Below are 10,850 nucleotides of genomic sequence, written 5' to 3'. Positions count from 1 at the left end.
GGAGAAGGGAAAACCCGGGGAGAGCTTGGGGGAGTGGGAGGGTGGAGATAGCTGAAGGGTGGATTAGGAGCAGGTAAGAAGATATCTACATTAAGGGAGCCATTTTAGGGTTGGCAAGAGACTTGGCTCTAGAGGGGATCCCAGGTGTCCACGGGGATGTCCCCAGATAGGTACTTGGGCAGCAGAAGAGAGGGTGCCTGAACTGACCTTGCCCCACTATCACACTGATGATTATCTTGAATATCATCATAGAATCTTTGCCCGGATGGAGATAGAGATAGAGACCCTCATCAGAGCAAAGGACTGAGCTTCCAAGGTCCAGTTGAAGAGCAGAAGGAGGGAGAAGATGAGCAAGGAAGTCAGGACTGCGAGGGGTTGGTCCACCCACTGAGACAGTGTGACTGATCTAATGGGAGCTTACCAAATCCAGCTGGACTTGGACTGAAGAGCATGTTATCAAACCAGACTCTCTGAATGTGGCTGACAATGGGGGTTGACTGAGAAGCCATTGATAATGGCACTCGGACTTGTTTCTACTGCATGTACTGGCTTTTTGGGACCTAAGTCTATTTGGTTGCAAAGCTTCCTAGGCCTGGATGCAGTGGGGAGGGCCTTGGACTTCCCACAGGGCCGGGTTCCCTGCCCTCTCTTAAGGAGGGATGGGAAGGAAGGAGGGTGAGTGGGGGAGTGGGAGGGGAATGGGAGGAGGGAAGTGTAAATTTTTGAATGAAAAACAAACAAACAAGGACTGAAGTGTCTCTGTGTAAGGATAAGTGAGCCAGAGACCAAAAGTCTCCATGGGTATAAATTAGGTCAAGCGTCTAATCTGAACCAATGACTGTGGCCAGGGACTGGAATAACACTTTTTAGATTGTGCTATGTGGTTTAACCTAAGCCTAAGGTAGCATCCACTTCCGCTAAATCACAAATGCTATAGACTCTTTTGTATAGAGCAGTGGTTCTCAACCTTCCTAACGCTGTGACCCTTTAATACAACCCTCATGTTGTGGTGTCCCCAACCATAAAATCACTTTATTTGCTTCTTCACAGCTTCATAATTATAAAAAATATTTGAGGAAATTTGCATTCTTCATAACATAGGAATTGTAATGTAAAGTTCTGTGTTTTCTGATGGTCTTAGGTGACCCCTGTGAAAGAGTCATTCACCCCCAAGTGAGGTCTCGACCCACAGGTTGAGAACCACTGGTATAGAGGAACAGGCAACCCCACAGGAAAATCAGGTGCTGGAAAAGAAAATAAGATGTCTTCTACAGCTTGTTGGAGTTAACAATTGGCAATCTCAGTCACCTGCTTTATTCCTAGGGACTGGGGATGACACTGAGAGTTTAGTACATGGTATCATTTTCCAATAAGGTATACACTAGCAACATGTAGCTATTTCAGTGGAAATTAAGTAAAATACAAGTCATCTCTTCAGTCACAGTCATATTTCTGGTGTTTAATAGCACACACTAGTCTACACTAGAAGTGTAGAATGCTGTTTCATTATGGTATTGAACCAGGTTATTTGAAAACAAATACCTAAAAAAAATATTTTTTTAAATAACTAACTGAAAAGTATTCAGTTGAAGGAGTTGCCATCAGTGATCCAGGAACATAGTTTGGCTAGTAAAGGTTTTTTCTGCCAAGCCCGACAATAAGAGTTCCATGCCCGGAACCCACAGAGCGCAAGGAGACTGCCTAGGATGGCTTCCGCAACTTGCCTTCTGACCTTCACATGTGAGGCCCCCACGCCCTGAGCTCCTCCCTTTCTGCACCTGTACTCTTTTCCACAAAGGTTGTCCTGAGCTCCTCCCTTTCTGCACCTGTACTCTTTTCCACAAAGGTTGTCCTGAGCTCCTCCCTTTCTGCACCTGTACTCTTTTCCACAAAGGTTGTCCTGAGCTCCTCCCTTTCTGCACCTGTACTCTTTTCCACAAAGGTTGTCCTGAGCTCCTCCCTTTCTGCACCTGTACTCTTTTCCACAAAGGTTGTCCTGAGCTCCTCCCTTTCTGCACCTGTACTCTTTTCCACAAAGGTTGTCCTGAGCTCCTCCCTTTCTGCACCTGTACTCTTTTCCACAAAGGTTGTCCTGAGCTCCTCCCTTTCTGCACCTGTACTCTTTTCCACAAAGGTTGTCCTGAGCTCCTCCCTTTCTGCACCTGTACTCTTTTCCACAAAGGTTGTCCTGAGCTCCTCCCTTTCTGCACCTGTACTCTTTTCCACAAAGGTTGTCCTGAGCTCCTCCCTTTCTGCACCTGTACTCTTTTCCACAAAGGTTGTCCTGAGCTCCTCCCTTTCTGCACCTGTACTCTTTTCCACAAAGGTTGTCCTGAGCTCCTCCCTTTCTGCACCTGTACTCTTTTCCACAAAGGTTGTCCTGAGCTCCTCCCTTTCTGCACCTGTACTCTTTTCCACAAAGGTTGTCCTGAGCTCCTCCCTTTCTGCACCTGTACTCTTTTCCACAAAGGTTGTCCTGAGCTCCTCCCTTTCTGCACCTGTACTCTTTTCCACAAAGGTTGTCCTGAGCTCCTCCCTTTCTGCACCTGTACTCTTTTCCACAAAGGTTGTCCTGAGCTCCTCCCTTTCTGCACCTGTACTCTTTTCCACAAAGGTTGTCCTGAGCTCCTCCCTTTCTGCACCTGTACTCTTTTCCACAAAGGTTGTCCTGAGCTCCTCCCTTTCTGCACCTGTACTCTTTTCCACAAAGGTTGTCCTGAGCTCCTCCCTTTCTGCACCTGTACTCTTTTCCACAAAGGTTGTCCTGAGCTCCTCCCTTTCTGCACCTGTACTCTTTTCCACAAAGGTTGTCCTGAGCTCCTCCCTTTCTGCACCTGTACTCTTTTCCACAAAGGTTGTCCTGAGCTCCTCCCTTTCTGCACCTGTACTCTTTTCCACAAAGGTTGTCCTGAGCTCCTCCCTTTCTGCACCTGTACTCTTTTCCACAAAGGTTGTCCTGAGCTCCTCCCTTTCTGCACCTGTACTCTTTTCCACAAAGGTTGTCCTGAGCTCCTCCCTTTCTGCACCTGTACTCTTTTCCACAAAGGTTGTCCTGAGCTCCTCCCTTTCTGCACCTGTACTCTTTTCCACAAAGGTTGTCCTGAGCTCCTCCCTTTCTGCACCTGTACTCTTTTCCACAAAGGTTGTCCTGAGCTCCTCCCTTTCTGCACCTGTACTCTTTTCCACAAAGGTTGTCCTGAGCTCCTCCCTTTCTGCACCTGTACTCTTTTCCACAAAGGTTGTCCTGAGCTCCTCCCTTTCTGCACCTGTACTCTTTTCCACAAAGGTTGTCCTGAGCTCCTCCCTTTCTGCACCTGTACTCTTTTCCACAAAGGTTGTCCTGAGCTCCTCCCTTTCTGCACCTGTACTCTTTTCCACAAAGGTTGTCCTGAGCTCCTCCCTTTCTGCACCTGTACTCTTTTCCACAAAGGTTGTCCTGAGCTCCTCCCTTTCTGCACCTGTACTCTTTTCCACAAAGGTTGTCCTGAGCTCCTCCCTTTCTGCACCTGTACTCTTTTCCACAAAGGTTGTCCTGAGCTCCTCCCTTTCTGCACCTGTACTCTTTTCCACAAAGGTTGTCCTGAGCTCCTCCCTTTCTGCACCTGTACTCTTTTCCACAAAGGTTGTCCTGAGCTCCTCCCTTTCTGCACCTGTACTCTTTTCCACAAAGGTTGTCCTGAGCTCCTCCCTTTCTGCACCTGTACTCTTTTCCACAAAGGTTGTCCTGAGCTCCTCCCTTTCTGCACCTGTACTCTTTTCCACAAAGGTTGTCCTGAGCTCCTCCCTTTCTGCACCTGTACTCTTTTCCACAAAGGTTGTCCTGAGCTCCTCCCTTTCTGCACCTGTACTCTTTTCCACAAAGGTTGTCCTGAGCTCCTCCCTTTCTGCACCTGTACTCTTTTCCACAAAGGTTGTAAAAGCTGAAATATACAGCTAAATAAAATTCTAAAAATGTATTTGAGAAAATCTCTACTCCCGTGAGCATTAAGTTCTATTTTAAAACACATTGCCATTTAGATAAGCAAACACGAATCCAAACTGTTTGAACAAGTATTAGTAAAGTTAAAGATACAAGAGAATTGTTACCTACCTGAAAGATGTGGACATTCAGGTGACCACAGGACTTTGTCACAGAAAGCGACATCAACAGTTGCTTCCACGGGTGTGAGAAGAGGAGCACTGAGCGGCGGCTAAAGCAGCCTGGGACAGAATGCAAACACTAGAAGCGGCAGGCTGGGATCGTGAAGGGAGGAGGATGTTCGGGGCCGCAAATGTCGCTGTGGGTGGAGACAGGAATCGAACCTGGCCTTGGCCTAAGGCTCCTAGATAAGTGCCCCGCCTGCACCAGGGTCGACAGGTGCCCCGCCTATGCACCAGGGTCGACAGGGGCCGCGCTTACACGCAGCGAACGTCTGCGATTGTGGCGACGGAGGCAGCGCAGGCTCAGCGTGTCCCGTCTCCCTCAAACGTTTGTGAGCTGTCCGTGGTCGCACAAAGCGACCAGAAGGGAGGGCCCTGCTGTCATTCAGCTCCCCAGTGACTGCCTCCTGCCTTTATGGGCTGTTTGCTGCTTGACTGTCCCCTGCCGCTAGTAATCTGATTTAGGTGGTCTGAGCTGAGCGTTGGGATAGTACATAACTTATCTAATAATTTTCTTTGACTAAGTGGAATTTGGGGACTTACATATTTCTATTAAACCTTTGTATTTTTTTTAAATATAATTTTTTTATTGAAAAAAAAAAAGATTTCCGCCTCCTCCCCGCCTCCCATTTCCCTCCCAGTCTCCCTTTTCCCCCCTCCTCCCTCTCCTCTCCCCCTCCCTCTCCAGTCTGAGGGGCAGTCAGGGTTCCCTGCCCTGTGGAAAGTCCAAAGTCCTCCCCGCTCCATCTTGGTCTAGGAAGGTGGACATCCAAACTGGTTAGGCTCCCACAAATCCAGAACATGAAGTAGGATCAAAACCCAGTGGCATTGTCCTTGGCTTCCCCTATCCTATAGCCATACTTATTAATATCTTGCATATCACCATAGAACCTTCATCTGGAGATGGATGGAGATAGAGACAGAGACCCACACTGGAGCACTGGACTGAGCTCCCAATGTCCCAAGGAGGAGCAGAAGGAGGGAAAATATGAGCAAAGAAGTCAGGACCACGAGGGGTGCACCCACCCACGGAGACAGTGGGGCTGATCTATTGTGAGCTCACCAAGGCCAGCTGGACTACGACTGAAAAACCATGGGATAAAACCGGACTCTCTGAATATGGCGGACAATGAGGGCTGCTGAGAAACCTTTGTATTTTTTAAAAAAGTTTTTTTAACTTGTACAAAATTGCTTCTCTTAAAAATTGTGTTTTAAATTTATGTGTAGTTAGATTATCTGTGATCCAATCTGAATTTTGATAATACACTATTTTAATCACCAGAATAATCTTCACTTTCCCTCAAATCCTTCACACTTCCCTTTATGTCCCCATGTTCTCCCACACCCGTCCGTAACTGCTATGCCTTCTGCCTTGTAGTTTTATCTTTCTCAGAATGTTCTCTAAAAGCAATACTATATTGTCTGAGTCTGGCTTGTTCAGTTAGTGTATTGGAACTTTGTGTTGTTCAACGGTTTATTTCTTTTTGAGTAGTATTCCATTGTATGGGTATATCTGAGTTTGCTCATTCACCAACTAAAGGATATTTGGGTAGTTATGAGTAAATATGGTTCCTAGTGAAAATGTATCATTTGATAAAACCCATAGAGATAATAGCATTAGAGGGGGAATTCCCCATATTATATAATCCTATATAGGATGAAAGCTATAAATGACTCATAGCAAACACAATACTCAATGGAGAAAAACCAAGGCAATTCTATTAAAATCAAGCTGCCTACTCTCCACTTGTAAGACTTTAAGACAATCCTGAAGCCATTTTTGACAATTCTGAATCCTCTCAGCCTCTGTGCCATAGTGCTTCCCCTGAACTATGTTTAACTTGGAATGCCTGTAGAAGCCAGGAAACTGGAAAGGAACAGTTGAAAAGGGTGATATCAAAGTAAAAAGGATGAAAAACTTAAAACAGGGAAGACGGGTGGAAGCAGAGGAACATGGGGAGGGTTAACCAAAATAAAGTATGTATAAAAATGCTACTTTGTAAGCTAATTAAAATATTTAAGTAAAAATATCAGTTGTGAGAAGATGCCGTTAGGCTGGATGCTGCTGTTCCTAGAAGCCACTGGCTATTAACCATAAATGCCAGTGCCAGCTGTGAGAGCTCCCTTTGAATTGTTGGGCAGGGGGTCCCGAATGACTCCCAAACAATGCAGGCTGCTGTCATACTTCTTGCCTGTCCACCAGACAGGGTCTTACACACCTTGGTTATGTAGGCCAACACAACGTGGTTGCAAGACAGACGTCAAGCTGAATGCTTCCTTCTTGCTGGTTTGCTTTCATAATGATGCCAGGTTCTATACAGGGGTAAAAAAGTATCAATGGACAATTCCAGCTATAAACCCCATTAACTAAATACCAATCCACTAAATACTAATCCATGAGTGGCAATGACTGTGAATGGTGCAATAAACCACTCTGGTTGGATTTAAGGTCTGCTCCACAGAAAGGAATCCATGCCTAGTACTGTAACTCCAGTTTAAAATTCATGGTTGGGAGGGCTGTAGGCTCTAGGGAGAGATAACTTACTACTTTTGTTTACCCAAATTGACATGGTGTTAAACTGCCTTCTAAACATCTATGTTTAGATTTGTGGCAGCTAATCTTGGTTGGCAGCTTGACATAGGCAGCAAGAGGGAACCTCAATTGAAGAACAGACTTCCACAAAGTGGTCTGTGGGACATTTTCTTGATTGCTAATTGGTGTGTGTGTGTGTGTGTGTGTGTGTGTGTGTGTGTGTGTGTATGCCAGAAGAGGGCACTAGATCTTATTACAGATGGTTGTGAGCCACCATGTGGTTGCTGGGATTTGAACTCAGGACCTTTGGAAGAGTAGGCAATGCTCTTAACCTCTGAGCCATCTCTCCAGCCCCTACTTGTTATTTATTGGTTAATGAATAAAGAAGCTGTCCTGGGCCTGCACAGGGCAGAATAGTTAGGTGAGGAAAACTAAACTGAATGCTGGGAGAAAAAAAAGGAGAAGCCACGTAACCCTGCAGGAGACAGATGCTGGATGAACTTTACCTGATAAGCCACAGTCATGTGGCAAAACACTGATTAATGGAGATGGGTTAGTAAGCCAGAGATATGCTTAAGTTATTGGCCAAACAGTATTGGAACTGATACAGATTTCTGTGTGACTATTTCAGGGCTGAGTAGCTGGGAATGAACAAACGACCCACTGATATCAGAACCCAGTTCCTTAAGCTTTTCAACTTGGAATAAGGACCAGCAGTGCTTTAGGAGTCCTCTAGGCCTCCATCACTATTTTTGGGCTGCTGAGGGATCCAACTTCACAGACTATGCAGCTACTGGGTTTTCAGCCCTTCCAGTATGCACACAGCCACTGTTAGATTGTTAGATTACCCAACTCTTATAGCATAAACTGTTTATAAACTGTTTATAAACCCCTTTGTAATTTAGATACTATGATTTACATACTCATTCTATCAGTTTGGTTCTAGAGAACCCTAATAGACTAATCATGCACTTTAATACAATCCACAGTGATCAGACTGGTAAGATAAACTTGGCATTGTGTGGCAGAGGGGCAGTGTAGAGCCTGTATCAGGCTATCAGCAAAGGAAACAATGGCAAGGACTTCAGCTCTGGTGGCTGCAGTACAAGCAGAAAGAGGATGGGAAAGGACTCATAAGACATTAGCTTGCATGTGATCAACAGAATGTATACCGTAAGGAAGGAGGAAAGAAGAAAAGTTAAGACTACTCTAAGACTTCAAGGCTATGTAAACGAGTGTAATCTGACAACACCATTAACCAAATAACAGTGGAAGAGGAGGAAGAATGATGGAAACAAAATTGCTTATAGGTTATGTAAGTAGAATTATAGGAACAAGAACTTATAATTAAGATCTAGAATTCAGACAGAGAATGAGGCTCAAGTTTTAGGTCTGAGATTCGAGAGCACACCTACAAATGAATGAAACTATCCAGGGAACTGTGTATACAGAATCGAAAGTACCAAGCACAGAACAAAAGGCTTTCTTATGAACCTTATTAATTTTAATAAGGTTTACACACAGTATCATTTAGAATAAAGAGTTAACATGAAGAGTAGAAAATGACATACCAAAATTATCTGCAACTTGTAGGACAACTTTATGACAACTTTATACATCTCTGAAACTGGAATACACTGCTCTACTGGGTCAGGAAGACTACAATACAGAGCACATTAAAGAGTACATTAGCCAGGTCTACTGCTCATTTGTGACACTAATGCTCCACTAAATAAAACAATCAAACATGTGGTACGGCCTCCTATAATGCAAAGGCAATACAAATGAGTATTAAATCAATACACAAAAATACAGCATACATTTAACAGGTTCAACTACTGACATCTAGAAATTGTTACACTGCATACGTGTATATATGTGTGTCTGCATGGCAACCAGTGGTCTAATTTATCAATATAAAGTCCTTATTAAATCTGAGATTTAAAATTTAAATTTATTTATTCCCAGTCCATTGTCTGGAATCATCACTGTTAAAACACCCAAAACTGATGCCACAACACCTTCAAGGAAAGCTATCTTGTGATACATATATCTTTACTGAAAGTTTAAAAACACCTTGGGGCATGTTTATAGACTACAGAAGAAATGTTTTAAGTAAGAGATCTGAGTACAAAATACATGTTTATCCAAATCATGTTGATTTTTAGTATATTCTGAAGTGACACACAAAATTATATCAAAGCTATATTTTAATTTCATCACATTCTACACTAAATTCTTTACTATTTACCAAAAATAACTTTTTATAAAGCTTACTATTTTGTCTAATATAATACAGACCGTCTATCTCTCTTTTTATGTGTTTCTCTCAAAAATCAAGAGTCTATGAGCATATCATACAAAACAGTGGTATATTACACAAGCATGAGTACAGATTCTGTACAGCATATATAACAACATATACATGTATACTACAAGAGACTACACGTCTGTGTTAAGTCACAGTTTAAGAAATCTTTCATGTAAAAAAACTCTGCATTACAAAATATGGTGGCTTGAGAACCAGCTGTTTGTTTCATGAATTTCTCTCAGAGGGCATTAGTTGTCCATTTAACTTCATTAGCAGCTTTACCACGAGTCCAGCCTACAAAATAAACCATATCTTAACAAGAAATATGAAACATACGAAAAGATATACACAGTAGCGGGCATTTTCATACCTATTTGAAGGGTAACTTAATTAGGAAGAGACAGCATGTCAAGAAATTGGGCATCTCTAACACACCTGCAAACCCACAAATTTAGTTCTAAGCCTGTGGGTGTGAACCCTTTTCAATGAAGAATTCCCTCTGCCTGGCTAGCCCCAGTCCTGTGGGTTGGGAGCCATCTTTCCCTGGTCTAGGTAAAGAGCTCGCCCACCAGCTTACTTGGCTCAGTTCTGACTGTACATCTGCCACATGGCCCAGTCTAAGAAAAGCCAGATTATTTCATCAGACACACAACCAACAAAGGGAGTCCATATACCCAGGTCAAATGGCAAAAACAAAAACAGCATGATTGGCCAAAATAATCGCTCCCATAAACCCACCAGTTTCAGAAGTATTCTCCCATAAGGATTTAAAAAAAAAAATCATAAAGTTTATCAAAGAATTCAAGGATTTAAAGAAGATATAAATACTTTATTGAATTCTAAGAAGATAACAATAAACAGTTGAGTGCTGTTCAAGAAAATACACACAGCTGAATGAAATAAAAATATTTGAGAACTGAAACTGAATAAAGAGATATGAACATTGATGAGAACACAAGCTGAAATGAAGATACAATTGAAAAACTCAATATGCCAGTTAGAAAACTCAGGGAAAGTCTTACAAGTAGTACCAGTAGAATGAATCAACCAGAAGATAAGTAGATATCTGTACTAGAAAATAAAAGAATCTATACCCAAAAGAAACAAAGAAAGTAAAAAAAAATTAATAAACATGGAAAGTGAACATATGAAATGTGTGGGACACTATCAAAAGACTAAATCTTTGAATTATAGAAATAGGAGGGAGAGAAGAATCCTAGGGCAGTCAATGTCATAGGCCAGATATTTAATAAGATGATAAAAGAAGCGGAACCGGACGCGCACGGCGGGCGACGTAGCTGGCGCAGCGGCCGGGACCGGCGGGTACTGACACAGTGGCAGACAACGCAGGCGACAGGGACCAGGGCAACACCAAGAGCAGATCGCCCCAGGACAATTAAATCAAAGAGGTAGGCCTTTGGTTGGCGAGGTCCCGGGCAAACAGGGAACCTGGTTCTTTTCCTGAAGACCCGTCTGAGGGGTGAGAGGGATCTTGGCCCCTGGCAGGAGCCAGGAAACAGAACGAGGGAATTTTGCAAGAGGAGCCTCTGGCCAGCAGGGAAACCTGATCTGGTTTTAAAAGACCAATTAGAGATCGTCAATAGGAGGAGATGGGCAGGCGCCAAGGCAAAAATTCTCCCAATAAGCTGAAAAACAACATGAAAGCACCAGAACCCAATGATCTTACAACAGAAGGACTTGAACACCCTAACACAGAAGAAGTGGAAAAAATCGACTTTATGAAAGCAATAGAGTCCCTTAAACAATATGTAAAAAACACCTTTATAGAAATGGATGAGAAGTATAACAAAAAGTTTGAAGAATTGAGTAAATACGTACATGAGACCCTGGGAAACCAAGAAAAAA

The 10,850-nt window shown here is 43.3% G+C and overlaps 1 protein-coding gene across 4 annotated transcripts in view; it reads right to left on the bottom strand.

The window, feature by feature from the left end:
- The window catches only part of Krit1 (KRIT1 ankyrin repeat containing), a 72,265-nt gene that overhangs the window by 16,968 nt on the left and 44,447 nt on the right, over window positions 1–10,850 (bottom strand). For 3 of the 4 annotated variants that reach the window (XM_050129984.1, XM_050129982.1, XM_050129983.1), the window contains exon 17: window positions 8,156–9,278. The exons of the other annotated variant lie outside the window; for it this stretch is intronic. In XM_050129984.1, the coding sequence (XP_049985941.1) occupies window positions 9,210–9,278 (69 nt within the window). In that variant the 3' untranslated portion in view covers window positions 8,156–9,209. Of the gene's footprint in view, window positions 1–8,155; window positions 9,279–10,850 lie in introns of those variants that run through there. 4 annotated transcript variants of the gene reach the window in all.

The sequence above is a fragment of the Alexandromys fortis genome, unplaced genomic scaffold (genome assembly GCF_014885135.2).
Source record: "Alexandromys fortis isolate MF-2015 unplaced genomic scaffold, M_Fortis_MF-2015_v1.1 scaffold_310, whole genome shotgun sequence".
Taxonomy (NCBI): domain Eukaryota; kingdom Metazoa; phylum Chordata; class Mammalia; order Rodentia; family Cricetidae; genus Alexandromys; species Alexandromys fortis.
This window is presented reverse-complemented; position numbering and strand designations above follow the sequence as displayed.